At 39.7% G+C, this 26,471-nt stretch overlaps 1 protein-coding gene across 3 annotated transcripts in view; it reads right to left on the reverse strand.

Annotated features, from left to right (window-relative positions):
• The window catches only part of astn1 (astrotactin 1), a 281,101-nt gene that overhangs the window by 187,031 nt on the left and 67,599 nt on the right, over positions 1–26,471 (reverse strand). The window contains exons 3-5 of one of the 3 annotated variants that reach the window (XM_029250460.1): positions 12,969–13,362; positions 6,934–7,083; positions 799–906 (exon numbers count right to left, since the gene is read on the reverse strand). In XM_029250460.1, coding sequence (XP_029106293.1) covers positions 799–906; positions 6,934–7,083; positions 12,969–13,362 — 652 coding nt within the window. Of the gene's footprint in view, positions 1–786; positions 907–6,933; positions 7,084–12,968; positions 13,363–26,471 lie in introns of all 3 variants that reach the window. The other 2 variants (XM_029250459.1, XM_029250461.1) reach the window with 2 other exon arrangements.

Here is a 26,471-nt window from a genome sequence, read left to right on the forward strand (position 1 = left end):
GTAAGGCCAGAGGGGGAGGGGACACACCCAGGACGGGACGCCAGTCCATCGCAAGGCACCCCAAGCAGGACTTGAACCCCAGACCCACTGGAGAGCAGGACTGTGGTCCAACCCACTGCGCCACCGTGCCCCCCTCAAGTTCCTAGCAGTGCTCATTATTTAATATTTATTCTTTACTCATTTTCTAATTAAGGGTGTTACTAGGATTGTTGCTTTGCATTTTCTCAGACTTCTGCAACCGAATGAAGGTTCTCCAGAAGCACACATGGCTACCTGTAAAGGAATGGCTCTCTGTCTGCATTACCATTAAAGTCTCATGCACTCTGTGTGTGTGTGTATTTTGTTGCAAAGTTTTTTTAACCAACACCACTTAAAGACACATCTACATTATAATTAGGCCAACACAGAAGCAGGAAGGAGTACAGATGGTTCCTAGGAATGTGCTCCTTGTAAGACCATCGATGTCAACTTCAGTATCACAAAAATGAAGGCTTGTGCTTTGGGCATCTTTCAATACAGTCAGAGAGAGAAGAAACAAACAGGTGTCAAAAGCGTAAAGGTGTCAACAGAGGTTGTGCTCGCTTCATAGATTTCCCATTTCCAGAGTCTCTAAACACTTTTTCTGTTTATTATTTTTTCATTCCCTCCAGTGCAGTAAAAATACAGCAGGTAATATGAACATTCAGTTTCAGTTTCATGTCCATATTGCTCATTCAGTACGACTGAGGATCACATGATGTGTGATAGCTCCCTACCCCCAGCGTCCCACACGACGTTGGTGTTTACCGTTTCGCATACCTCGGCTGCGGCGCCTGCTGCGATTGGGGTCAGTGTAAAAGGTCAGCTGGGGTTCGCTGTCAGCCTCTGTCCCCGAGTCCCCATCTGGGTTCAGGAAGGCCGAACCCGCTGCAGAATTCACAAAAAAACACTCCCCATCAAAAAAATGTTTGGGTGAAGTGGAAAGGGACCCCTTTCCATTTTATATAACCAATGTAGTCTTAAACACCTACATTTTTTTAAAGAAAAATCCTGATGTTGTTGACGTTTTAGTCAACACATTTCACGACTATCATGGCAAACAATTTTCACAACTGCTTTTTTCACAACAAAGGGACAAAATGATGAGTTTGTGAACTACAGATGGAAAAGATGATGAGAGAGGTATGTAGTCAAACAGCAAACACCAAGTGTGGACCACCAGTGGGTAGGTATCAGGCAATAAGCCAAACAAGGCCATCTCCTTCTTGATGATCAAACGGTGGCTGTTAGGTGTTGATGCTCAATATCTATATTCCAGGCATAAGCCAAGATATACCCTTCCATCAGCTATCAGACAAAAACCTAAAACTTAGCCTTAGGTGCACACAGGTCACAAAACATGTATGTTCTTCTTTAATCTCCAACATGGAAGAGGTCATATGATGAAGTAGTAAAAACAGAGAAAAAGAGAGACTACACTTCTGGTGCTGAAAAATTGTTCTATCTTTGCAGAAAGGAATATTCTTGCTGTAAAAATAAATTCAATGCAACACTTCAGCTTTTCATAGCATACAAATTACAAATATGCTGTAAGTGCTATAAGTCTTTGTATTTGCACTCACATATATATTAACCGCCCATTATAATGTTTTGGGGGGAAAAAACTGCTTCAAGGAGAATATGCTTCCTGCCAGACATGGGGTGTTATTTTAAAAAAAAAAATTCTAATGAAAAATGGGCACAGGTTTTCCTCAAATAATGGAATGAGAGGGATGGAGAGAAGAAAATAGAGGGAAGTCATCCACAGTCTTCAAAGAGGGCTGTTTTCTTTAGGAGTCTTATCATAGGCAGAACAGCAACAAGATACATCCAAGTAGTCTTTGTCATACTGTACTCTGGCAAAGAGCCCATTTACTCTGTGTAGCACATGAGAGATGAGCGAGAGACATGGATAACAACGAGAGGTCATGAGCCATATTGAGGAAGGGAAAGGATTGAAAATATAGTCTTTTGCAGTTGGCACATTCACTCAAATGAACCCATGTATTTAGATATCAGAAGTGTGAAACTTTGAAAGAAGCAACATACAAGTATGTGTGTGTGTGTATGTCTATTTATGGAATCACACCTGCAATAATAAATTATTTCTTTATTTATGGATCAGATTATGAGAGGACAAAAAAATAGTTATTACTTGTCTCAACATATTTTATTGTTGCACAGCACCAAGAATGAAGCAATATATCTCAGGGATGTGCGAAAAACAAATCAACATTAAATATGCAGGAGCTAAACTGTCATGGTAGGAGAGTCTTGTGACATTGAATTAATTAAATTAATTCAGCGGCGCTCATTGTCAATAAAGTTAGTATCCAGCCGAGGCAAGGATTAAATCTTTTTACCATGTTCTACTCAATTCAGGCAACATTAACATACTCCAACCTTGTCAAAGCCATACTAACATAATTAAGGAGACAATAAAACTTGCTTCTTTCTTTTGTATTATTTCCGCAGTACAATATAATTTTACAGATAATGAAATGGGTGTTTTAAGTTCTCTTTCCGGAGGGCTTTTTTGGTAAACTGTTTTACGAAAATCATTTGAAAATAGCGCACCAAATTGTCATAAAACATACATGTGGCGGGCTGAATAATGCATAACTGATGTGTAACCTGAAGGCTACTCTCCACTTTACTGCTGTAATACAGTTGAGAGAGGTACATGCTATTAAAAAACTCAGGTGTATAAACACGTGAAATACTTCAAGCTGCTCTGAATGAAAGTGCTTTTTAAGTGAACAGTTTAACAATATGTGTGCGATATTGTTGCTTATTTATTAGACGATGCCACTGTCCATAGCAGCTTACGGTGTTAGATAATCATCTTTACACTGTTTTTCTCATTCACAGGAGCAATTCAGTGCACCTTGATCAAAGGTACTACAGCTGGAGCAGGGATTCATACCCTGGACTATCTGACTGCAAGGCAAGGGCACTTAACGACTATACTAACACATGAAATTGTATATTCCACTATCACATGAAATTGTACATTGTGTTTCATTTTTAATCACATTTACATTTTATACATTGTGCTACTTTGTCAAAAAGTGTCACATCCACATTCATATGCTTAAATACGTCTACAACACTCTCAATATGCCACCCGTTCTATGGTTTGCTACAGTGCTTCAAAGCAGGAATGCAGGCTCTTGAAGAACTTTAATACAAATTATGAATAACCCCAGCAGTTACAATCTTTACTACAACTGTCATCTGCCACTTCATGTTTTGCTGCCCCACTGCCTTTTCATTCTGTGAATGTTGATTTCAGCGTTAATATTCCTCGAAATATAAGTTAAGTACAGCAAGAAAATTATTAATGTCATTAAACAGATATAAGTGGGTGCTATAAATGAAATCTGGAGCAGACTACCTGTGCTGAAGACTTAACAGCTTTTGCATGCTGGCTGCTATTGGCTTGAGGGTCTTTTCAGCTCTGAGCAAAATCATGTTACTCTCATTTCCTTGCCTTGAATTGGGTGAGCATAAGTAACATATCACAAGAGTAAGAAATCAAGATGAACCGAGACCTCACTAGACAATTTTTGGTGAAGATTTCAGAAAACTATTCCCATATCATGTTTTGTTAGTAAGCTTAAAAAAATCTCTTTCCACATATCCCATCAAGAATTGTCCATGTTGTATAAAATATCAGAAGGCTTAACAGTACCCATCAACATCATTTCCATATGCAGTGCTTGCTGCTTCTGCTGCTACTCTGCCAAAAATCTCTTCTTGCCATTGTGCTCGTCCCCTCCAGCGCCACACTATGCAACAGCATTCTGCACCTCTTCTTCCTACCGGGGTGCAGGAGGGGCTGCAGAGTTTCACTTTTGTCTATGACAGTGCGGAGCACAAACAAGGCACACCATAAACAGCAATTACTGGAGAGCGAAAAGTTCCTGGAAGTAATACCAGTGTTTCTGTGGAGCTACATAACCCCTTTAAAGAAGCGCCTTTTTTGTGGCCAATATGGCCCACTATGCGAAGCACTCAAGACATGCTGAGAAGCATCAAGTCTTGTGCGCTCCACATAGACACTGACTGATGTGATAGTGGCTGCCAAGGATGAATCATTGACAGGACATCACCTTACTGTCTTTACTGCGGTTGGACCTGTCTGGTTCCATTCCTCAAAGGAACCACAGAATGAGATGCAGTGGTGGGTGTCATTGATCCTGCATCAGCACATGATCAGGGCTAGCCTCAAAAGGCAAACTTATTGACTGAGTTTGAGAGTAGGAAAGTCCAAAAAAAACTTTAAAAATTCAGCACCAGGCCATTTACAAGCTACTCACTTGAGCACAATCTTATTTGCATACTGACTGTGATTGACTCATTTACCTTGCTTGCCTTTAGGAAAAAAGGCCCAACGATAGCAGCCACGCTAATGAACCTGCATGGAATCCTCTCCTCCAGTGTTGTGCTCTGCCCACGAGTGCCATGTGATATTGTTCTGCCAGTGGTGTGGTAAGCAACCTCCTTTATTTTCAATAAAATGCAATACAGAGAAGTCAACTGAAAGTAGCCTGATGTACAGTACAGAAAAAAATGGCAAAATATCAGCTAGGCTGTAGTAGTATCAGGTAGTCGTAGGAATAATTACAATAATGATAACAATACTTCTGGAATGTTTATGTTTGAGTAATTGTGTGCCGGTGTGTTTGATTGCCCTCTGATGGACTAGCATTCAGACCAGGTTTCAAACCACCACAACCCTGCAGTGGACAAGCAGTTCATCAATAAGGGATGGTTGGAATAACAATAATAATGATCATAATCACCACAACAATTATAATAACATGTAAACATCAACTGCAGATACTGAACATTTAAGTATTTACGCAAGACACACAAAAAAGCATGTGATAATTGTTTGAACAGTGCATCAGAAGGAACTTAACAGGGATACAAAATAAGCACTCAGGAAACAAAACTGCAAAGTTGTATATCATCACAAAAAAAAAATAATGAGTTTTTCCAATAGTTGTTTTTTTTTTCCCCCACATTTGCTTTGTCTCCTGGCGCTTCAAATAAACAAACCCAGTTCATTTAATATGAAAAAATATGCTAATCTTATATGTTTAATTCTAAAGGTAGCAATCTCCATTTCACAGGAGCCGTGGGGCTGTCAGACCACAGGGCTGTGTGAAACGCTGAGAGACGGGGGGGGATAAAAGGCCAGAGCCCATGGATCATCTTGCAGACGGGTCCTACTTTTATTTTGCCATAGAATTATAAATAAACAGATTGGATCTTTAACTTTTTTGTCCCAAACTGATCAGCTCATTTATCTTCTGGTTTGCCAACTACCACTTGGAATACCAAATAATAGTGCCGCTGGTGTGTGGAGCTGGCCACACTGTTCCCTGCTAAAAATTCTATTATTTATAAAGATAGGTTTCACTCTGTAGTTTCTTTTTTCTCTCTTTCTCCCTCAGCCAGCTTTGATTTAAGTTCTCATTATGGCAGAAAATGCCATTGCTGTTGAATATAGAAAGATTTCCTTCCAAGGTCATGAAAAAAGTAAAAACCTACAAGGCCGGGAGAATAATGAGCAAGAATATGGAAAAGGGGGGGAAAAAAATCAATCTTCAATGTTCAGTTAAGAAGCGGGGACTTGATTTACAGTAAAATACTGTATGTTTTCTCCCAAAGCTTTTAAACATAAATGGCAGAAACTTCTAAACATAAACCACCATGAAGATGTGACTTCAATAAGAAGAGCAAAAAGGTAAAAAAAAAAAAAAAAAAATCACACACAAAACACTTATTCCAAGAGTAGACAGAGGACAAGAAGAATAAACTAGATGAAGCACTAATACTTTTAGCCTTCTATACACTTCATTAACATGCAAACCTTCTTCTGTTAATAAACATCAGCATTATGTTGTAAATATGATTTTGAAGTAAAGCAAAAGGCTAATGGAACATATACATATACTGTAATATCCTTGACAGTTCAACTGCTTGAAATTATTATCATTATTATTCCGGTCTTTGGATTTCACACCTTTCATCTAGTATTAATACTATACTCACTGAATAGACCTTTGAAGAGAGGGCATAGATCAAGGTCTTAGGTTATTATTATTAGTAGTATTGTTATTATTATTATTATTATTATTATTATTATTATTATAGGGGGAAACAGCTTGGATGTGTTCATGCAAATCCACGTGAACTGCATGTCTTTGGACTCTGGGAGGAAACCAGAGCAGCTACTGGAAATACATGCAGACACAGTGACAAAATGCAAACTCCACACAGAATGAGCAGGGATCAGATCCATATTCTCTCACACCTCCCACATGCTGTGAAACAGCAGCACTTCTCGCAACACTATTGTGCCATTTTTATTATTATTATTATTATTATTATTATTATTATTAATATTAGGGATAAAACAACAGATGTGTGCTGGAATTAAATTAAGTTAAATTAAACAGATACATGCTGGATGAGAAGTAAGAGCAGAAGAGACAGGAAAATTATGTCAAAAGACCCTCTATATGAACTGTAAATTTCAGCGTAAGAATTATACTTTATAAAGCAATTCTATATGGCATTAAAGCAATTCCAAAGAAGCATGTAGGGATAAAAATTTTACAGATTCACTTTGAAATCAGATTTTCTTTGCCTGTATAAGAGGAACATGCTTGAGCGCAAAGTATATACAGTAGAAATGTATAGTATAATACAGTACATGTAAAGTATAATTGGAACTGGATTTATACCAGCTCAACTGAAAAAAACAGCATAATGAAATATAATTTCTTTCTAATGTTAATAATTGTAGTTACTGCTCTGTGACTTTCCCTACTGAAGGAAAGCATATAACCTTTGACCCTTCTGAACTGTGGACATGTCCCTCAAAGAGCCCTGACTCACCACGAGTCTTGCTGGAGATGCGTTTTCGCTGGCTGCTGGTAGTGTTGTGAGGGAGAAGGGTGTTCTGCTGGTGATTTGCATCCACAGGGCTAGTAGCAATGATGTTGTCCTTGTACTTGCTCATTAGAGACAGCTTGGTATTGTCACTTCCTGGTAAAACAAAGGACACAAAATGATCAAAGCCAGGACCTATCTATCTATCTATAAAATTGTTAACATTGTCTTTCACCATTTTTATGAATCCCAGAAAAACTATTAACTAAAATACAGGCACCCTTCAATGTACAAATCTGAAATTTGCAAATTCTGAAATGTTGGTATAACAACCTTAACTTTTGATACTCAAGTTTCGACATTTGGAGCAAAAAACAATATAACAAAATTGATCTGACACACATCTAAAATTTGAAAGTCGAACATTGTGTAAGTGAAGCAGAAGTGCAGTACTGTATTGTAGTTGGTGTTAGTGTACCATCAGATGTTTCGTGCTGGTTTCCTGTCTTGTGTTCTCTTTGCTTTCATGCATTTGTGCAGTGGCACTGTAAGAACGACTGCCAACTCTCCTCCATCCACAGCTCACAATAAACTGTTCTTCTTTTCACTCTGTGAGTAAGGTAATAGTTTATTATACTGAATTGTTTATTTATTAAAAATTTGCGGCTGGTGGTGTAGTGGTTAGAGTTGCTGCCTTTGAACCCAAAAGTTGCAACTTTGAATCTCACCTCCCACTCTAGTAGCCTTGAGGAAGGTAGTCACCCTAAACTGCTCCCATAAAATTATCCAGCTGTGTAAATGGGTAAATAATTGTAAAGTATCTTAACATTTTAAGTGCCTTGGAGAAAACTATCAGCTGAATGAATAAATGTCTGCACTTGTTTCTTTTAACAATAAAAGTATTGAATATCTGTTTCTGTCTAATGGATAAGGAGAAGTTCAAGTAATTTCTGAAACGTACTGGGAGTAGTTATATAGGTGTTTTAGTCTGGGTAACATTTGGGTAACAAACCCCATTTATTTTGGGGTTTTTGGATGGCCTGAAAATCTATCATTATTTTTCTCATTTGAAAAATTGGGAAATATGCTTTCATGATCAAAAATTTTGGGATCTACACTTTTTTTGGGAATTAATTAATTTTGTATTTCGAGAGATTGCTGTAATAATTCCCAGGACTTCATTTCTTATGAATCCTTAACATAATCATTTGATTTATTACCAAATATTACTGTTAGGCATGTGGCATACCATTACAATGGAGAATATGAAGGTAGTTTGGTCACACTTCCTTCGTTTTAGCAAAAATATTTTTTTTTAGAATTTTAAATTTAAATATAGCTTTTTGCATATCATTTGAATGTCATATTTCTTTTATGGAATAAAAAGTCTCACATTTCGCTAGAAATACTTTTTTTTTTTTTTAAGACTAGAAAGGACACTGAGGATAGATGTTTATTTTGTCCCAGTGTGTTCAAATCACCTCTCCTCAGATTTCATTTAATGCAGTTATATGTGGTATACTGTCTGGCTTTTCCAAAAATATATCACAGCAAAGATTTTTCTCCAAAAAGTGTTTCTCTGGCCTTCACTGTCCTATTTGTGTTTATCAGTATATAGGAGTTTTTCCATGTATCCCTGAGATGTAAATCTGCGCTGATAAACCTGTGTCTCAGTTTCAGTCACATCAATATTCATCACTGGTCTTTTTCTTCCTCGTTCCTCATTTCTTGCTTTTGGGGAGCCCTGGAGGTAAAGCCTCCTATGTCATCATCTGGGGACAATACTACTAGTTCTGTGAGCTCTCTGATGTGACAGATGCTATAAAAGACCTTCTTAACTGACAACTGGATGGGAAATACACTTCTTCGATTATAGTCAGCATGATTTGGCATCCCTTCCTGGATCGGGGCCTTGGCGTGGCAGAAGGGCTTGCGTGATCTAGGGATTTCCAGAGCTATGTCGTCGGAAGCAGTATGCTCCTGGTAGGGTCTCCCAAGGCAAACAGGTCTGGAGTGAAGATCCAGACTAACACGATCCAAAAAACCCCTATGAAAAATGCAAACAGAAAAACATTTACCCTGCCCGGAATAGGGTCACTGGGACCTACCCCTGGAGCCAGGTCTGGGGGTAGTGTTCCTAGGCGAGTGCCTGGTGGCCGGGCAGCCCACGTAACCCAGCTGGGCTCAGCCTGAAAAGGCAACATGGGGGCCATGTGGGCCAACCACCCACAAGGTCCAACATGGGGGTTGGATGCAATGGATCCCAGGTGGTAAGAGAGGGCAGGGTGGCGCATGGCGTCGCAGCCCCTCACGACAGAAACTAGTTCTTGGCACGTGGAATGTAACCTCACTGTGGGGGAGGAGCCGGAACTGGAGCCGGAGGTTGAGCGATACCAACTAGATATAGTTGGGCTCACCTCCACTCACAGCGTTGTCTCTGGAACCAAAATCCTTTATAGGGGTGGTCTCTCTTCTACTCAGGAGTTGCACAGGTTGAGAGGTGCCAGGCAGCTGTGGGAATACTCACAAGCCCCCCGGCTGGCTGCCATACAGTTGGAGTTTATGCCGGTGGACGAGAGGGTCGCCTCGATGCAACTTAGGGTCGCAGAGAAGAAAATTTTGACTGTTGTGTGTGCTTATGCACCAAACAGCAGTTCAGAGTATTCAACCTTCTTAGAGAGGGTGGGTGGGGTTCTGGACAGGGCCCCACCTACAGATTCCATAGTCCTGTTGGGGGGACTTCAATGCTCACGTTGGCAATGACTGGGAAATCTGGCTGGGGGTGATTGGGAAGAATGGCTTGCCCGATCTGAACCCGAATGGTGAAATGTTATTGGACTTCTGTGCTAGTCATGGTTTATCCATAACAAACACCATGTTCAAACACAAGGATGCTCATAAGTGTACTTGGTACCAGAGCTCCTTGGGCCAAAGGTCAAAGATCGACTTTGTAGTTGTTTCATCTTACTTGAGGCCACATGTTCTGGACACTCGGGTGAAGAGAGGTGCTGAGCTGTCACCATCTGATGGTGAGTTGGATCAGATGGTGGGGAAAACTGACGGCCAGACCCAGTAGGCCCAGGCGTTTAATGAGGGTGTGCTAAGAACGACTGTCAGAGGACCTTGTCCAGAATGATTTTTAACTCGCACCTCCGGAAGAGATTCACCCATGTCCCGGAAGAGGTAGGGGACATGGAGTCTGAATGGACCCTGTTCAAAACCTCCATTGTGGAAGCAGCCAGGCACAGCTGTGGCCAAAAGCTTGTTGGTGCCAACCAGGGCGACAACCCAAGAACCCGCTGGTGGACACCAGTGGTCAGGGAAGCCGTCAAGCTGAAGAAGGAGGTCTTTAGGGCCTGGTTGGCTCTGGGGACTCCTGAGTCAGCAGACAGGTACCGGCAGATGAAAAAGGCAGCAGCGGTTGTGGTTGCAGAAGCAAAATCTGGGTCATGGGAGGAGTTTGGAGAGGCTGTGGAAAATGACTATAGGGCGGCTTCAAAGAGGTTCTGGAGAATCACCCAGCAACTCAGAAGGGGTTGGAAGAGCTTCGCTCAGGCTGTGCTCAGCAACAGTGGAGGAACTCTGACCTCTGATGAGGACATTGTCGGGAGGTAGAAGGAGCACTTTGAGGAACTCTTAAACCCGAGTGATATGCCTCCCTTACGGGAGTCAGGGCCAGAGGCTTCCGGGCTGTCAGAGTCCATTTCCCTGGTAAAAGTCACCGAGGTAGTTGGTAAGCTCCACAGTGGCAAAGCACCGGGGGTGGATAAGATTCGCTCGGAACTGCTTAAGGCCCTGGATGTTGTAAGGTTGTCACGGCTGACACGCCTGTGCAATGTTGCATGGACCTCGAGGACAGTGCCTTTGGATCGGCAAACTGGGGTGGTGGTCCCTATCTTTAAGAAAGGGGACCGGAGAGTGCCAACTATCAGGGTATCACACTTCTCAGCCTCCCAGGGAAAGTCTATGCCAGGGTGCTGGAAAGGAGGCTCTGGCCGATAGTTGAACCTCGGATTGAAGAGGAACAATGTGGATTCCGTCCTGGTCGTGGAACAGTGGACCAGCTTTTTACCCTCTCACAGATAATTGAAGGGGCATAGGAGCTCGCTAATCCAGTCTACATGTGTTTTGTGGACTTGGAGAAGGCCTATCACCGTGTTCCCCAGGAAATTCTGTGGGAGGTGCTTAGGGATTACGGGGTACCGGGGCCACTACTGTGAGCCATTCGGTCTCTGTACATACAGAGTGAAAGCTGTGTCCGCATACTCAGTGTTAAGTCAAGCTTGTACATTGTGGATGTTGGACTCCGACAAGGTTATGCCTTGTCTCCACTCCTGTTTGTGGTCTTCATGGACAGGATATCAAGGTGCAGTCGAGGCCAGGGGGGCATTCTGTGTGGGAGTCGGAAGGTGACGTCTCTGCTTTATGCGGATGATGTTGTCCTTTTGGCACCTTCACACATTTGCCTCCAACACGCACTGGAACGGTTTGCAGCCGAGTGTGAAACTGTTGGGATGAGGATCAGCATCTCAAAGTCTGAGTCTATGGCTCACTCACAGAAAAGGATGGCATGCCCTCTCCAGAAAAGGGGAGAGAATTTGCCCCAGGTGGAGGAGTTTAAGTATCTTGGGGTCTTGTTCACAAGTAAGGGGAGAAGGGAGCGTGAGATCGGCCACAGACTGGAAGCAGTGGCAGCAGTGGCAGCAGTGGCAGCAGTGGCAGCAGTAATGCGGTAGCTGTACCGGACTGTAGTGGTGAAGGGGGAGCTGAGCCATAAGGCAAAGCTCTCCATTTACCAGTTGATCTACGTCCCTACCCTTACCTATGGTCATGAACTTTGGGAAATGACTGAAAGAATAAGATTGCGGATACAAGTGGCTGAAATGAGTTTTCTCCGCAGGGTGTTGGGACTCACTCGCCATGATAAGGTGAGGAGTTCGGACATCTGGGAGGAACTCAGCGTAGAGCTGCTACTCCTCCACATTGAGAGGAGCCAGTTGAGGTGGTTCGGGCATCTGATAAGGATGCCCCCTGGGCACCTCCCTTTGGAGGTATACCAGGCACGGCCAACTGGGACAAGGCCCTGACCCGCTGGAGGAATTATATCTCACAGTTGGCCTGGGAACAGCTGGGGATCCCCCAGGCTGAGCTGGAGGAAGTTATGGGGGACAATGCGGCTGGGCCTTTCTGCTCTCCCTGCTGCTACCGCAACCCTACTAGGATAAGCGGGATAGAAAACGGATGGATGGATGGATGGATGGATGGATGGATGGATGATTTGGCATCAAATGTATTTTAATACAATATGAGCACAAGTATGTTTTACATAACAGAAGAGAGCTGTTTATGTAGCTCTTACTGGACATTTTGAAATGTTAAGTTAAATACAAATGCAAACTCTACACGAAAAGCACATTTTGTTTTCTTTCGCATTGAAATCTTGAAGTTATATTTAGTATTTCCAGTCATATACACACACACATTGTCTGAAGCTGTTTGTCCCAAGTGGGGCCGTGGTGAACCGGAGCCTAATCCGACAACACAAGGCGCAAGGCCAGAGGGGGAGGGGATACACCTAGGACAGGACACCAGTCCATCACAAGGTACCCCAGTCAGGACTCAAACCCCAGACCCACCAGAGAGCAGGACCCAGCCAAGTCCACTGCATCAACACGCCCCCCACTCCAATCATGCAAGTATCGTTAAAAAATTAATCTTTAAAGATTCAACTCCATCAGTCACTCTGTTTCAGGTTTTAAGAGTACTAATATTTAACATCATTTTAAATTTTGAAAAATTAAATAATTTGATTTACACTATTTAATAATACCAATAATAATAATAATAATAATAATAACAATAATAATAAAAATAAGAATACATTTTAAATTAGAACTTTTTTTACAGAACTCATCGACTGGTAAACATTGGTTTATGGTGTCATTCAGTGTTAGTGCCAAGGTTATCAGATGCTTTGAATAAATCCCAATGGGAACTGTGTGAGAGCTGGCAAATGACTGCAGAAAATGCGATCCACGCACCAGGAGTGAGGTCCATGCTGGCCTTGTCATTGCAGCCCTGCAGGGAATCCAGTGTCCGCGTGACTTGGCTGGTAAAGTCCTCTCCACCATTCATGCACTCCCGCTGCAGGTGGTGACGCAGGTCCGCGATGTCGTACTCGTAGCCATCCAAAATGGGGGTCTCCCGAATGCTCAGCGTCCCACTCGAGTTGTGGCCCTGGCCACGGGAGTTGCGCAGACTTTCGCGAGCCTGGCCGCCCATCAGAACTGAAGGGATGTAGTGGATTTCATTAGCGGCCTCTGCGCTGGCACTCTTCTGTGGCTGTGGCACGCGCCGGCGCTTGCACCAACGGCGACGCGTGTATAGGATCAACACGAGACACAGGATGGACAGCAGAAGGGCTATCATACCTCCCTGCGAGAAGACAGAACGCAGCATTAGAAGGCTCCCTGCCCCCATCCCATAGAAGGAACTTTTACCCCAAAGATCACTACACAGAACCTTAAATCATTTCACTGTGGACACACTGGTGAAGGAGCGATACCTCATACATTCATTGACCATTTGTCAAGCTCATTTCCTGGGAGAACATCAATAGTGCTGTCTGATACCTCTGTCTCAATCTGTTCTTTTCCGAAGAAGGACAAAAAAGCATAGATAGACTATCCAGTTTTCTACAACTTTGTTGCTTTAAGTAGAGGGTCTGTCCGTCCGAACCGCTCGCCCCATACGGGGCACGGGGAGCCGGAGCCTAATTCGGCACACAGGGCATAAGGCCGGAGGGGGAGGGGACACACCCAGGACGGGATAAGTAGAAGGTACCAAGACTCATATGTATGATACAGTCAAATGTCTTATTTTTACTTCAGTGTGTTACAGTATGCTTCTCACAAAAAACAAAAGACCATATTTTTTGGATTTTTGACCTTTTTTGATATTATGTACTTCATTTAAACTAATTTTTTCATAGATTTTCTTTTTTTTTTTAATATTTAACCATAACACACTACTACTGTTTTAGAGAAATAACACCAATACAGGGAAAGGAAACTCATTTACATGAAAGACGGTGTATAGTACTGTATGTATGTTATTTGCTTTTAATATTTACTTGCAGGCTGTAAAGGAACTGAATATGCCCAGCTTTGTTTGTGAGATTTTCTGTTGAGTCAGCACTGCTTTGAATGCTAGGCTTAACTGGCAAACTGGTTCAAGGAGGTATACTTGTATTTTGTCCAAAAATTCACCCAAAACTAAAATCAGAAATGTGAGCACTGGTAAATTTAGACCCTTCAATTTGGTTAACTACTTGTCATTTTTTTCCTTTGCATACATTCTTGTACAAAGTAGCTTATACTTTTCATAACTTTATGTGTGTATTTTTAAATAGCTAAATAGTTCCATTTAAACTGAGACCATTATCAAGTGTAAGGTTATTGTTTGGTCTTAATTCTATGCCTCCAGCATTGCAACCAGAACAGTCATTAAGGACACAAACTTCACAGTTGAAGATTGTTTGATAAAGTCCCTCTAGAGGCCAGACTATAACATCACTGAGCAATGCATTTCACCTAAGTTGCTTGAACAAAGATGTATACACATAAATAAAAGTAGTTTCTGAAAAGCTTGATATTAGAAACTTTCTTTTTCAGAAGAAAAGACAAATTTTGGTGAAATTCCAATTTTTAGGAATTATCAGTGGCTTTTATGTCACAAAATAACATGCAATTCTCATACGTGGGATATTTAATAACAGTCAGAAGTCTTTCACTCACTACAAAAGTCATCATCAACTCAACTCAGTAACTCTCTGACTGCTTGTTTAGTGCAGAGTCACAGAGGTTCCGAGCCTAGTCTGGAAACACGGGGCACTGACTAGGTGTGGTACACCATGAACAGCACTCCAGTCCATCACAGGGCAATAACACAAAAAAATCACTTGAACATACATGAAACACATCTTTGAACAGCGAGAGGAAACCAAAGCACCCATTAAAACTCCATACAGATGTACAGCCTGATTGCACAGGCCAGAGGCTGTGAGGCACCTGCACTACCTGCTGTGCCACCATGTCACTCTATAAAAGATTCAACTTACATACTATCAGATCGTGTGTCAATAAAATGAATTTAAAATGTATACCAAAAAAATTCACCCAATTACTGGCAGGTGGCAAGGATTAAAAAAATAATACTGAATGGAAATGGTAATATGAAAGCTTCCACTTTATGTACAATAAGCGCAAACAAAACTTTAGAGAACACCTATAATTCAGTTTAAAAGGCATACAAATTATTGTACAGTCTTAATAACTTAAATTATGTGCTTCACAGTAACTCTGGGAGGTACTCAAGCTGTTTGACATTTGTATGGTGAGTCAGGTACCATGGAGACAACTACTGTAGCTAGAAAGGTTCTAACAAAGGTGTAGGAGGCGGAAGCACCGTCTCAGAATCCATAAATATATCAGCAGATGTCACAGCAAGAGCAGACGAGGAAAATGTAAGTAAACCGATTCATCCATATACGATTCTTCAGAACTCATCTCATCCAATAGATGAGAGAGGAGATGTCGCACTAAAACCCGGTGGCATTACGCTCCGTTTCCAAAGTGACATGGCCAGCCAAAATATAAAAACAAAATTAACTACTGCATCTGTAAAGCTCCTACAATTGACCATTTACTATTTATGTAAAAAAAAATAAAATTATCTGTGTTGCCAGAGTTCATATGTGTATTTGTGGTTTATAAATTTTCTCATGTCCGTATAGCCCAGGCCATTTAATTAATACAGCAGGAAGTTATTAAATGAAAATTAAAACGTGAAATTAATAACACAAAATCTTTGGACAGTGAAACGCAGCAAGAAGAGATTAAAAAAAATCAGTGTGTTTGTGTGCTAATTATCTTGGATTTAGTATTGTGCACAGGCCGCAACAAAAAGCAGTTAAAATTTAAAGCATGAATAATTAAAGGGTCAAAATCTTCTAAATGGATAATTGTCAGTCAACTAATTGGAAACTGCTGGATACCATTAATTACTCGCAATTTCTTTTCACACCACAGCGATGGCAATCTACAGCATCAATGCATAGTCTGAAATGTACTTTTCAACAAGTTAAAATGCTGTGCAGTTTAATTTGCATGTGTTTGCTATGTTGCTCCAGCCAGTTCCGGTTCTCATAGTACGAAACTTGACACATGAATAATGTCTTTTGACTATATCTTTATGTAGGCATCCCTACTCACAGTGCCATTTCAGATTTAAAATCTCTCTTCCACAGAGGCACGAAATGAACGTCTGTTTTCTTTTTTGAAACCATAGTACTGTATTAATATGCCGTGTGATAAATTAAAAATGGTTTGTAAGGCCTCGCTAGCTGCAGTCAGTCACACTGTTCTTAAGTGTCCTCCTCGAAGCACAACACCCACGCCAGCTCAGGATGGATGAGCACAGGCACACACCTCCTCCAACACGCGTGCTGTGAGCCACCTGCTTCTTGTCACTCCGTGGGCTGCACACTTCACAGGGTGGTGTTACACACTATAGGAGAGTGCTATTCTCTGGCCGACAAGTGACTCTGTAGGACTCTGAGCAAACTCCAGGCATCCCGTGCTTACAGGTGGACAGTGGTCAGTTTGTGTTCGCACAGCCTGCTCTCCACAGATAGCGAGTGTGGGATAGGAGAGACTTGAATCCAAGGCCTCTTCAGAGGGAAACCCTTTTCAAGATTAAGACAAGACATAATTTCCCATTTAACATAAATATGTGTATCAACATAAATCAAATGGTTAGTCGGAGACAGCTGAAAATTTCCCAGTACTGTCAATCTGCCCCACACACACTGTGCAACCCATATCTCACAGCTCTGCAAACTTCCTTATAAATGTTTATCTCGCTGCACCCATTCAGATGTATTTCTCTCCCAGGCTCAGAACTGACAACTGCTCCCACCCTCTTGTCACTCCGCCACTTGGATCAGTGAGATAAATTTTGGAAAATCCTGAAAGGTGGTTGCAATTATGCACTGTATGGAGACAGCAGACTACGTAGAAGGAATCGAGCTGGGTTCTCAATTTCACGGTGTCTCCACTATTAACCATCACCTCAAAGCCATAATAAATAAATAAAGAAAAAAAATCTCAGTCCAGTTTTAGGAAAAAATGTGACTAAACCATTGTTCTTCCTGTCACTAGTTTCCGTATCTCCTGTCTTCTCAGGTCGTGTCCCTTTAAGGAAATAAAACGTTGATCACAGCTTCCACCTTCACAGCATTTGGTTTTACGTGTTGTAATACTTTGCTGCTACTAAGTCCATATGAATTCAAGCAGACTAACGATAAAAACAAATGGGGTTATCGAAAGGATTCACCATGGTGAGGGAATGATAGAAATCCTAAGGTTAATTATATTTTTATAAAAGACCATTCAAAAATGATGTAATTTCTTGTTTCATGTTGCAACACCATATCAACCTTTATCCGAAGATGCTAATTAATAGTTTATAAGAATGCAAAAACTGACTCCATAAAGGCATTGGGGAAGATATGGACAGAAATTGGGGTAATAGTTTAGCTGGATAATCCCCTAATGGTTACGTGTTTAGATACTAGAAATCATGTTGCAATGTCAAGTCAACATTTCTCCAAAGTTGCAAATTAATACTTTAACTGAAAACAAAACTGACTACATAAAGGCATTGGGGAAGATACGGACACAAATTGGGGTAATACATTAGTTGGATAATCCCCTAATGGATACATATTTAGATAAATATCAAAAAAAGTAGCACGATTAAAGTTGCTGGTCTGTTGCCATGCACTAATTAAATTTACAAACTATTAATTGGCCTTCAGCTGCAGTTTATATACTTCCTTAGAGATTCATCTTGTAAAATAGACTTTCAACTGAAGTTTAATATTGTCCCATAAATACATATGTAAATAATCACTATTCAAAAAAATTATCGATAAGATACAAATGGTCTCTTACCATAATGGCCATAATTATAGTGCTGTGAAAAAGGTACTTGCCTCCTTCCTAATTTCCTCTGTTATTGCTAATTTTTGACATGCAGTGTTTTCAGGCCTTCAGTCAAATACCTTTTCACGACGGTGCATTAAGCAATACAACTTTTTCATTAGTAAAGTGTTTGAAATACAAACCAGCAGTAAGGATAATGGATTTACTTCTCATTCCAGTCAGATGTAATAATGCACAGGGAAAATATTTATTAATAACGCTACAATATTCAGATGTTTTAAGAAACAGTAAATTTTTTCCTGACACTTCTATGTAACTGACCCCAATACACCTCAGTAAACCAAAGCACATTATTTGCTTATTTATAACATCAGTTTTCTTATAATATCATTAGCATGAAAATGGATTAGTATCTTGATTATTTGTGTAGTTGATGATCCTATTAAAGCTAAATTTGTGAAAGATACAGTTGTGTGTGTGAATTCACGTACGATCTCCTTTTAAATACATTTATATTACTTTTTTTAATTTATTTAGCAGGCACTTTTCTTCTAAGGAGCATCTCACTCTGAGTAAACAAAGTGCATGTCACAGCAAGTACAGAGCATTAGATGCACACATACAGTGGTCCAACCACAGTCAGTTTGTCTGATATCACTGTCTGTGCCAAGGCACATTCTACAAGTAGCTGCCAACAAAACTGAGAAAATACTGAAATGATCCTGACAGATTGTGTGATGTAGGATCATAGAGCAGTTAGGAAATTTGAAGAAAAGTGGGTAAGGAAGAGATGGATGTCGAGACCCTCCTTGAATCCTGAAAGGGATTCAGCAGTTCTGAGGGGCTCAATCCACCAAATCTGAGACAAAACCAAGAACAGATGGACTTCTGACTGTGGACTGCTTCTTACTGGGACCACAAGGAGGTCGGGGTGGAGGAGCGTAGCACTCTTGCTGGGGTATAGCTTGTGGTAAGGTTTTCTGAGTACTGGGTGCAGATCCTTTGAGCATCTTGTAGGCTGTAAGCAGAGTCTTCAATTTGATACAAGCAGCCACAGGAAGCCAGTGTTACCATATTAAGCTCCTTACAATGTTTTGCCCATTTATACCACTTTGTCATTTTTACTGGTGCAATATAGGGTACTACAGTAGGAGCAAGGATTTTAATCTGAGTCCTTCAAGGATAAAGACAAAGTTCTAACCACTATGGTACTGCTACCCACTTTGAAACACTCATCAATGCCTTAGAAAATGCATATGTGAATCAGTGATCATGAAAGGTGTTTGTATCGCTGTTGCAACATGTATTTCACATTGGCTGACAATCACTGTGCATATGGTACTTTGTACACGGGAAGGCAGATGTACAACTCTGACCTGTATGAACAGGTTGAATGCATTTACCTTATTGCTCTGAAAGCAATTATTGCAGAAAGTGTCTGCAGAGCTAAATGTGGACAGTTTCTTCGGAGGGAAAGAACTACTCTTTCAGGCAGCATAGCGACTCCATAGGGAGCCCTGTTACCTGGCAGTTCCACACTTACAGCATTCAATTGTATCTTCACTTGGTCTATGTGGCATTCAGATGTTTTCATTGTGTGCCTATGTGGGGATTCCTCCCACGGCGAAAAACTGACCTGTGTGTTCCAGTGTATGTTTCCGTGAGTTGAATGCACATTGCATCCATAGTGCACCCTGCCTTCTGCTCTGTGCTCCCTGTCTTCTCGTTGAATTTGTGTGCATGTGTGAACATGACAGCTCTGCACAGTCGGCAAATACAGAATTATTTTTAACTGGTTTATTCTTAGCTGCATGCTTAAGGGTATCGTACTGTAAAAAAGCATATCCTTATAATAAAATGCCTTTTTGGATAAAACCACACATTTGTCCCTACACTCAACTGCAAATGGACTTCTGTTCAATTCCCTGATATGCAACTGAAGGAAAATATTTAAAACAGCAGTTTTTTTTTTTTAAGTCTAAAAAAACCAAGTCTCATAGATATTAATATACAATTTAAATTCAGTTACACTTTCAAAGATAAATGTAATACAATTTCTGTTTTGTGCTGAAAGTGGTTAAACTTTTTTTTTTTTTTACAAATTTAAAATGAACAAATTTCTTGCAGTGGCATCGAAATAAATTGTTTAATTTTCAGCTTGTAAGTTTTGACACTGTCACTAGATATCAAAATATGTGAAAATATTTTCTCAGGTATACAGATATTTTTAGAAATGTACACACCTTGTTAAAGTCTTCATACCCTTTAATATTTTCATTATTTTCTACCTAATGTATACAAGCAAAATGTAGCAAAATGGGCCTTTATTTCAATAATTTAGATGGGGTAAACTACACTTTCAGTTGTTTTCAAAAAACAGTTACAGTAATCATAAATGACTGAATGAATACAGATACAAACAAATTTCTTCAACAAAGATTTCACTAAAGGATCAAAAGTATTTATTTCAGTTCAGTGCAGTGCTGCTGAAAAGTATTTGTCAGAGACACCTTTTCAAAACATTTCTGTAAATATGAGTAACATGAGTCAATATAAGCGCTGGTACAGTGAGTGGCGGAACATCAAGAATCTGACTGCCACAAAATAGAGACATTCCTCAAAGCAAATAACCAATACACATTTACACATATCATGTGCAACCCTGGATGTTGTGTTTATTCAGCTCACTTTCGACATCAGGTAAGCATCTCAAGACATTTTCAGAAATTGTAAGAAGCAGTAGGAATGTTTAGGTATACTTCTATGGTTACAACTGGAAATAACGAAATTTAGATCATGCATTGGTACATTAGGCAGTCAAATAGCCAGATATGTTTAGAATACGGGATTCACAGAATATCTTGATGAACTGACAGAGTGGTGCATTCTGGTGCAGAAACATGTTTAAGCGAGGAAGTCACATTATACGTTGTTATGCTGCTCACTTAAATACCAGTTATTATTTTCTTAATGTATAACTTTGTCGTAATCTGACCCTTCCTACAAATCTGTTTTAACTCAATATTAAGGTTATCTATTATTTCCAAATACATTATTCATTATCAACCATCACACTCTAAGTGTCTTTTTGCATTCATTTCATCTATTGACATTTCTTTATGCACACCAAAAAACACTTTTGTACTTGATAATGCATTTCTATTTTAAAAATGTACACACTAACTTCACTGTATTCCTAGAACAAAATAAAATCTATACATGAAGATGCAAAATCTTGCAAATTCTCACAATTTCAGTTAAAAAAAATGTGATTGTTTTGTCACTCTATGGTTATGTCTTCATCGTCTGAATGAATGATTGTTCTATTGAGCAACTGAAGGACCAGACAAAATGATCCAATTAGCTTTATCTGTGCCCAGTCGAATTAAAATCGTAATTGCACCGTAATACTCCCCATTACGCTAAGCTTTTCACTGCCTTGGAAATAATCACAAGTGGTGGTAACATAAAAATACATGAAAAACTTTAATTGTTTACACTTCACCCTCATGCGGAGATATGCACTTACATTTCACTCACACTGGATATCTGTGATATGGGGATGAATTTATTTTACATGTTTTTCCTTAGATAAAACTATGTTTGAAGACAGGCATATTTTATTGGGGTGATGTATTGCACTGTTACATGGCTTCTGGCAAGCCTTACAAGTACTGCCGGCTCTGCAGGGCTGCAGGTTCGGTCCGCTGGTGTTGTATGTCACACACTGTTCCACAAGGAGCTTGTCACTTTCTGGATGTGTCCTTTCATTTCTTCAAATCTCCAAATTAATCAAAAATGTAGAACTAAATTGCAGTTTCAGCAATTCATAATGAGATTTCCCTGAACACCTGAACATGATGCTGACTAATAATAATAATAATAATAATTCTATTTTAACTAGGTTTTAATGTGACTGAGCACAGATAAAGCTAATTGGAGCAATAGACATTCTAAAAACTGAGATAAAGCTAAGAGCAGCAATAAACATTCTAAAAACTCTTCAAAACCTTAGTACACATTTCTCCAAAGGAAAATTTCATGTGAGAGTAGACTGCATGAAATGCATTTCAAAGGCAGATTAGCTTTCAGTTTTCAAGATGTCTACTCCCCTTGGCTAACTCCAAAATCCACTCATGGAAAGAACAGTTTTCCAATGACAGGGGCAAGCATGGCCATATTTAAGAATTCGTCTCAGGTGCACCAGAAAGGCACATAAACATGAAATAGCTCTCTCAATAAAATTCTCAGCACTCCCCTCCCTCTCACTTCCCCTTCCACCAGCACCTCCCCCATAAATCCCTTAAATCAAATAGTAGATTTCTACAGAGCAGGAAGAGCGAAATGCCAGACCCGATTATAAGGAGTCTTTCATTTGTGGTAGGGCCTTGAAAACTGTTTCACAGTGGCTGTTTGTTTGAAAAATACAATATGATTAACACACCAAGAGGACCTTATGTAATGGGCACTTGGCATAGCATGGAGAGGGAGTGAATACGGTAAGACCGCTACAGATGACAGCCTTGTTCACCTAATTCAACCCCTAGTACTCTTACTTCAGTTTCAACATTTCTCAAATGTAAACCTTATGATGCCTTTCAAAAAGCACTAGATAATTATACAGCACTCGCTGTTGCATGACTGACTTTTTGCAGTCAGTTAATCATATAACATATAAGCATAGAGACTTCCTGTAAAAACAAAATGGGATTACAAGACTGTTTCCTTTGCAAATGTTTATCAGATCATTGTGAAATTTCTGTTGTACATTATAGAGTGTCAGCAGGAGATGGTTTATTCCATCTGGGGATGTTCGACAATAAGCAAGCCATTACAGGACACTTAAACCGTAAGCGCCAGCAATGTAGGGTGCAAGTTTGTCACATCCCCTCTGGTACCAAACAGGAAACATGGCTTAAATCAAATCCTCAGTCTCCTAAATGGCACTTTAAATTTTGAAAATATCTTGATAGAAATATCTTTTTGTCATTTGCTTTGACAGAGCTGCTTATATGGTGGTTAAATGATGTATGCTTTTTCAGTTCATCCTACTTAAAGTCATAGTCATGTCATTCTTTTTGTCATATCACTTTAAATATAAAAAAGAAGACTTGCAGACTTAGTTTCTGCATGTTCAAAAAACCTAACAATACACACTTGTACCTCATTTTATGAAAACCCCAAAATGAAAATTTTCAAATGTACAAACTTTTTCTGAGTGTATTAATGTTTTGATTGCATTGTTTTCACCGTTGTCTTGTTTATAAAACATTCTCTGTTGCACAGCAAAAAATGACCTGCAGCTCTGCTTGTTGCCATTAGAGGCACCAAACTGCACCCCAATACAACAGAAGTTAAAGCTGTGAGTAAGGAGAGAAGGATAGGTAGGTAATTTCTCGTAGTAATTTGTTACTGTGTATTTAAATGTGTTGTTGTTACATCCAGAAAGTACCAGTAAATAAAAAGAGGTTTGAGTCTATTATCAGGCTTTTTCAGTGTAAACTTAATTAAAGTGTTGACAAAGTTACTGGTATCCCTTCCAAGGTGTACACCCCGTCAACCTTGCAGCCAGGGATTCTAGGACAGGCTCCTGACTGCCATGACCTTGATCAGGACAAGCGGTTAATAAAAACAGGAGAAGAGATGGATGTTGACAAACTTTGTATACTACAGCTCACCCATCTTTCTTCTGTTTTCGTGAGTTGTCTGATGTCCAGAAGCAACACAACAACTTGGTAGTCTTGTGTGTAAAGGGTTAGGGTTAGTGGATGTTCGGGACTAAAGCAGAAGTTTGGGACATGATGAAATTTTCCCCTATAATTCTCAAATAGACTTTAATGCTGCTTCAGGGTAATAAAAGATCATAAAATAAACTGGCATCTGGTAGATGTGTTATATATATGTGGTGTGTGGTATATACTGAAAGCAAGAGCTGTTGAATGAATAAATTCCTGTAGGGAATTTTTTGTTAGTTTTCGCTTTACAGGATGAGTTTAAAAGTACCTAACCTGTGAACAAAATTTTACCACCTGTGATGCAGCGGGTGGATTTACAAACAATTCCGAGTCACAGACTAACTCCCGATCCCCCAATTCAGTTCTTAAATTGAGGTACAAGTGTATTGATATCAAGGACCTAATAAGGAGTAGAGCCTTTAGTAGCTTCAGTCTTTCTTAGTCTGTCATACAAGTCCCGAACTGGGTGTATTAAGATATTGTACCATTCTTCAAGAAAAGCCTGCAATCCTTTGAGATACGACAGAGGTGTAACTCTACATTGCACTCTGCACTCCAGACAATCCTATAAAGGTTCAGTGATGTATAGATGTGGTGATTGGGGAGGCCATGGAAGACATTTGACTTCATCCTGGTGCTCATGAGGACATTATCATCCTGGAATGTGGAACTTCATAAGGAAACAGTGTTTGCGCCATAGAGCGCATCCAATCTGGTAAAATGGCCTCGTATTCTCTGAGTGTTAAACAACCATGTAGGGCAATCATCAGACCTAATGACTTCTACGACATGGATGCCCATACCATTATGAATCCCCCACCATGTTTAAAGTTTAACAGCTGGCAACAGATATTGTGGGTTGAAGGCATCTTGTATTTTCCTCCAAATGTAAACCTATCTGCATGCAAGAAATAGGGTCAAAGATGATTGATAACACCATATAACCTTTTTTCTGTTGATCAGGGGTCAAGATTTTGGGCTCCTTACACTAGGTTATACATCTTTACGTACTGGCTTTGGAGACAAGCATTTTCCAAATGGCAGCCTTGTAAAAAAATTCCAGTTTTATGAAACTTACAGTATTATTCCTGCTGCGACCAGGTCACAGAGGTGCTGACTGAATTCTGTGGTTATTTCTGAGGCTGTATTTTAGTGCCAACAATCCCATGAAGTGTCTGTCCACCCCTGCCGATGAACTTCGACTTGTGACAACTGCTCCTCTTTTCAGATGCAGCTTGCTCATGTTTGGCATATACTGTCATTATTTTTGAGACTGTTCCCCATAGCAAATTAAATAATTGCATCAGTTACAAAAACTGCAAAATTTGGCCACCAACATTTAGTTTTTTTAGACCTCTGTTAGATGGTTCATGTTGCTTTGAAAACCCTCATAGCAAAGTACAAATCATCAGACCTGTTATAGCTGATACATACTGTTAATTGGCCTAAATTAACCTAAAATGACTCACCTTGCCAGCTGCATTTGCCACTGCAATTTAGTAACTTCAAATTTGAACTCATTTTTCACGTTTGTTATTTTGTGAACCCCCTTTAAATGCGATTAAAAATAACTGAATTAGCACTTTAAATGAAGGAAGAATATGAACTGCTCAACAGCACACAAAATAATTGTTTACTGACAGTTAAATATCTACAGTGCTTCTTGAAAGTATCTGAAACTTATAACAATGGTCATTTTTCTTCTAAAAAATATTTAAATAAACTTGTCTAAATCGTAAACCTTAATATAAACTCAAAAAAGAGAATGATTTACACATCTGATTCTAGTTACCTACTTGATTTACCGAGTGCAACTTGGGGTTTGCTTATTTCTACACCTGCACTACTTCCCTTTTTCTATTTCACACAATTTCCTCTAAAGCAACATATGGAATTGGTCATTACACACCTATTGGGTCAGATGAGAAAGACTGGTTCTGATTAAATAATAATTTTGTGTTAAAACTAAGGGGACACAAAGGATTCGAGTACTTTTAAGCAGCACCATATATAAGGTGAATGTTATTATCCAATATATTACTACAGTTTTAAATAAACCTTTAACTTAGAAATGCTTGAAAACTTAAGCAGCCTGAAGTTCTTGGTCTTGCACAGATGCTTCTGTGAATGACGAAATTCAAAGCAACTTATTAAAAATAAACAAAAAACTCTCAAGTGAAGGCAAAGAAACACACATGCAGTACTAAATGTAAATTGAAAACAATTAAAAAAAAAATGGTCTTGAATTGAATTCTGACAACAACAGCAGTATAGATTCATACATGACCCATTTTTCAGTTAAAAAAAAAAATAAATCTTTAGTATAGTTGCTTGTCTCAGTTCAACCTGAGATAAAGAATTTATGTCTAGTCCAAGGTGGGGAGAAAGCATTTAAATTTTATACTCTTTCAGATGAAGGTCCCCTAAAATTAGGGTAAAGACTACTTCTAGCGGAAAATATAAATCTGAAAGAGGCAAAAATTAATTTGCCACAAAAATTTTCCCTCCGGTTAACTGTTTCAGCACAATTCCCATTTCTTTATATGATTAATCTTTTTCTGCATTAGGAATGAGTTCATTAGCTATGCGCCTAGCCATCAGCTGTCTCCCCTTGAGAAATGGATGGGAATTACACTGAAACAATTACAATGTCATTAAGATACCTTTGGAGTGACATTGATCTACTCCCACTTCCAACAAATTTGTTGAGGGAAACTTGTTTTCGTCTAGCTTAAACATGCATTACCACTTAATCTCGTAGTGGACTGCGTCTCTACTACATTTTCAGCGACTGTCATTGAAC

Source organism: Scleropages formosus, chromosome 3 (genome assembly GCF_900964775.1).
Source record: "Scleropages formosus chromosome 3, fSclFor1.1, whole genome shotgun sequence".
In the NCBI taxonomy this organism is placed as follows: domain Eukaryota; kingdom Metazoa; phylum Chordata; class Actinopteri; order Osteoglossiformes; family Osteoglossidae; genus Scleropages; species Scleropages formosus.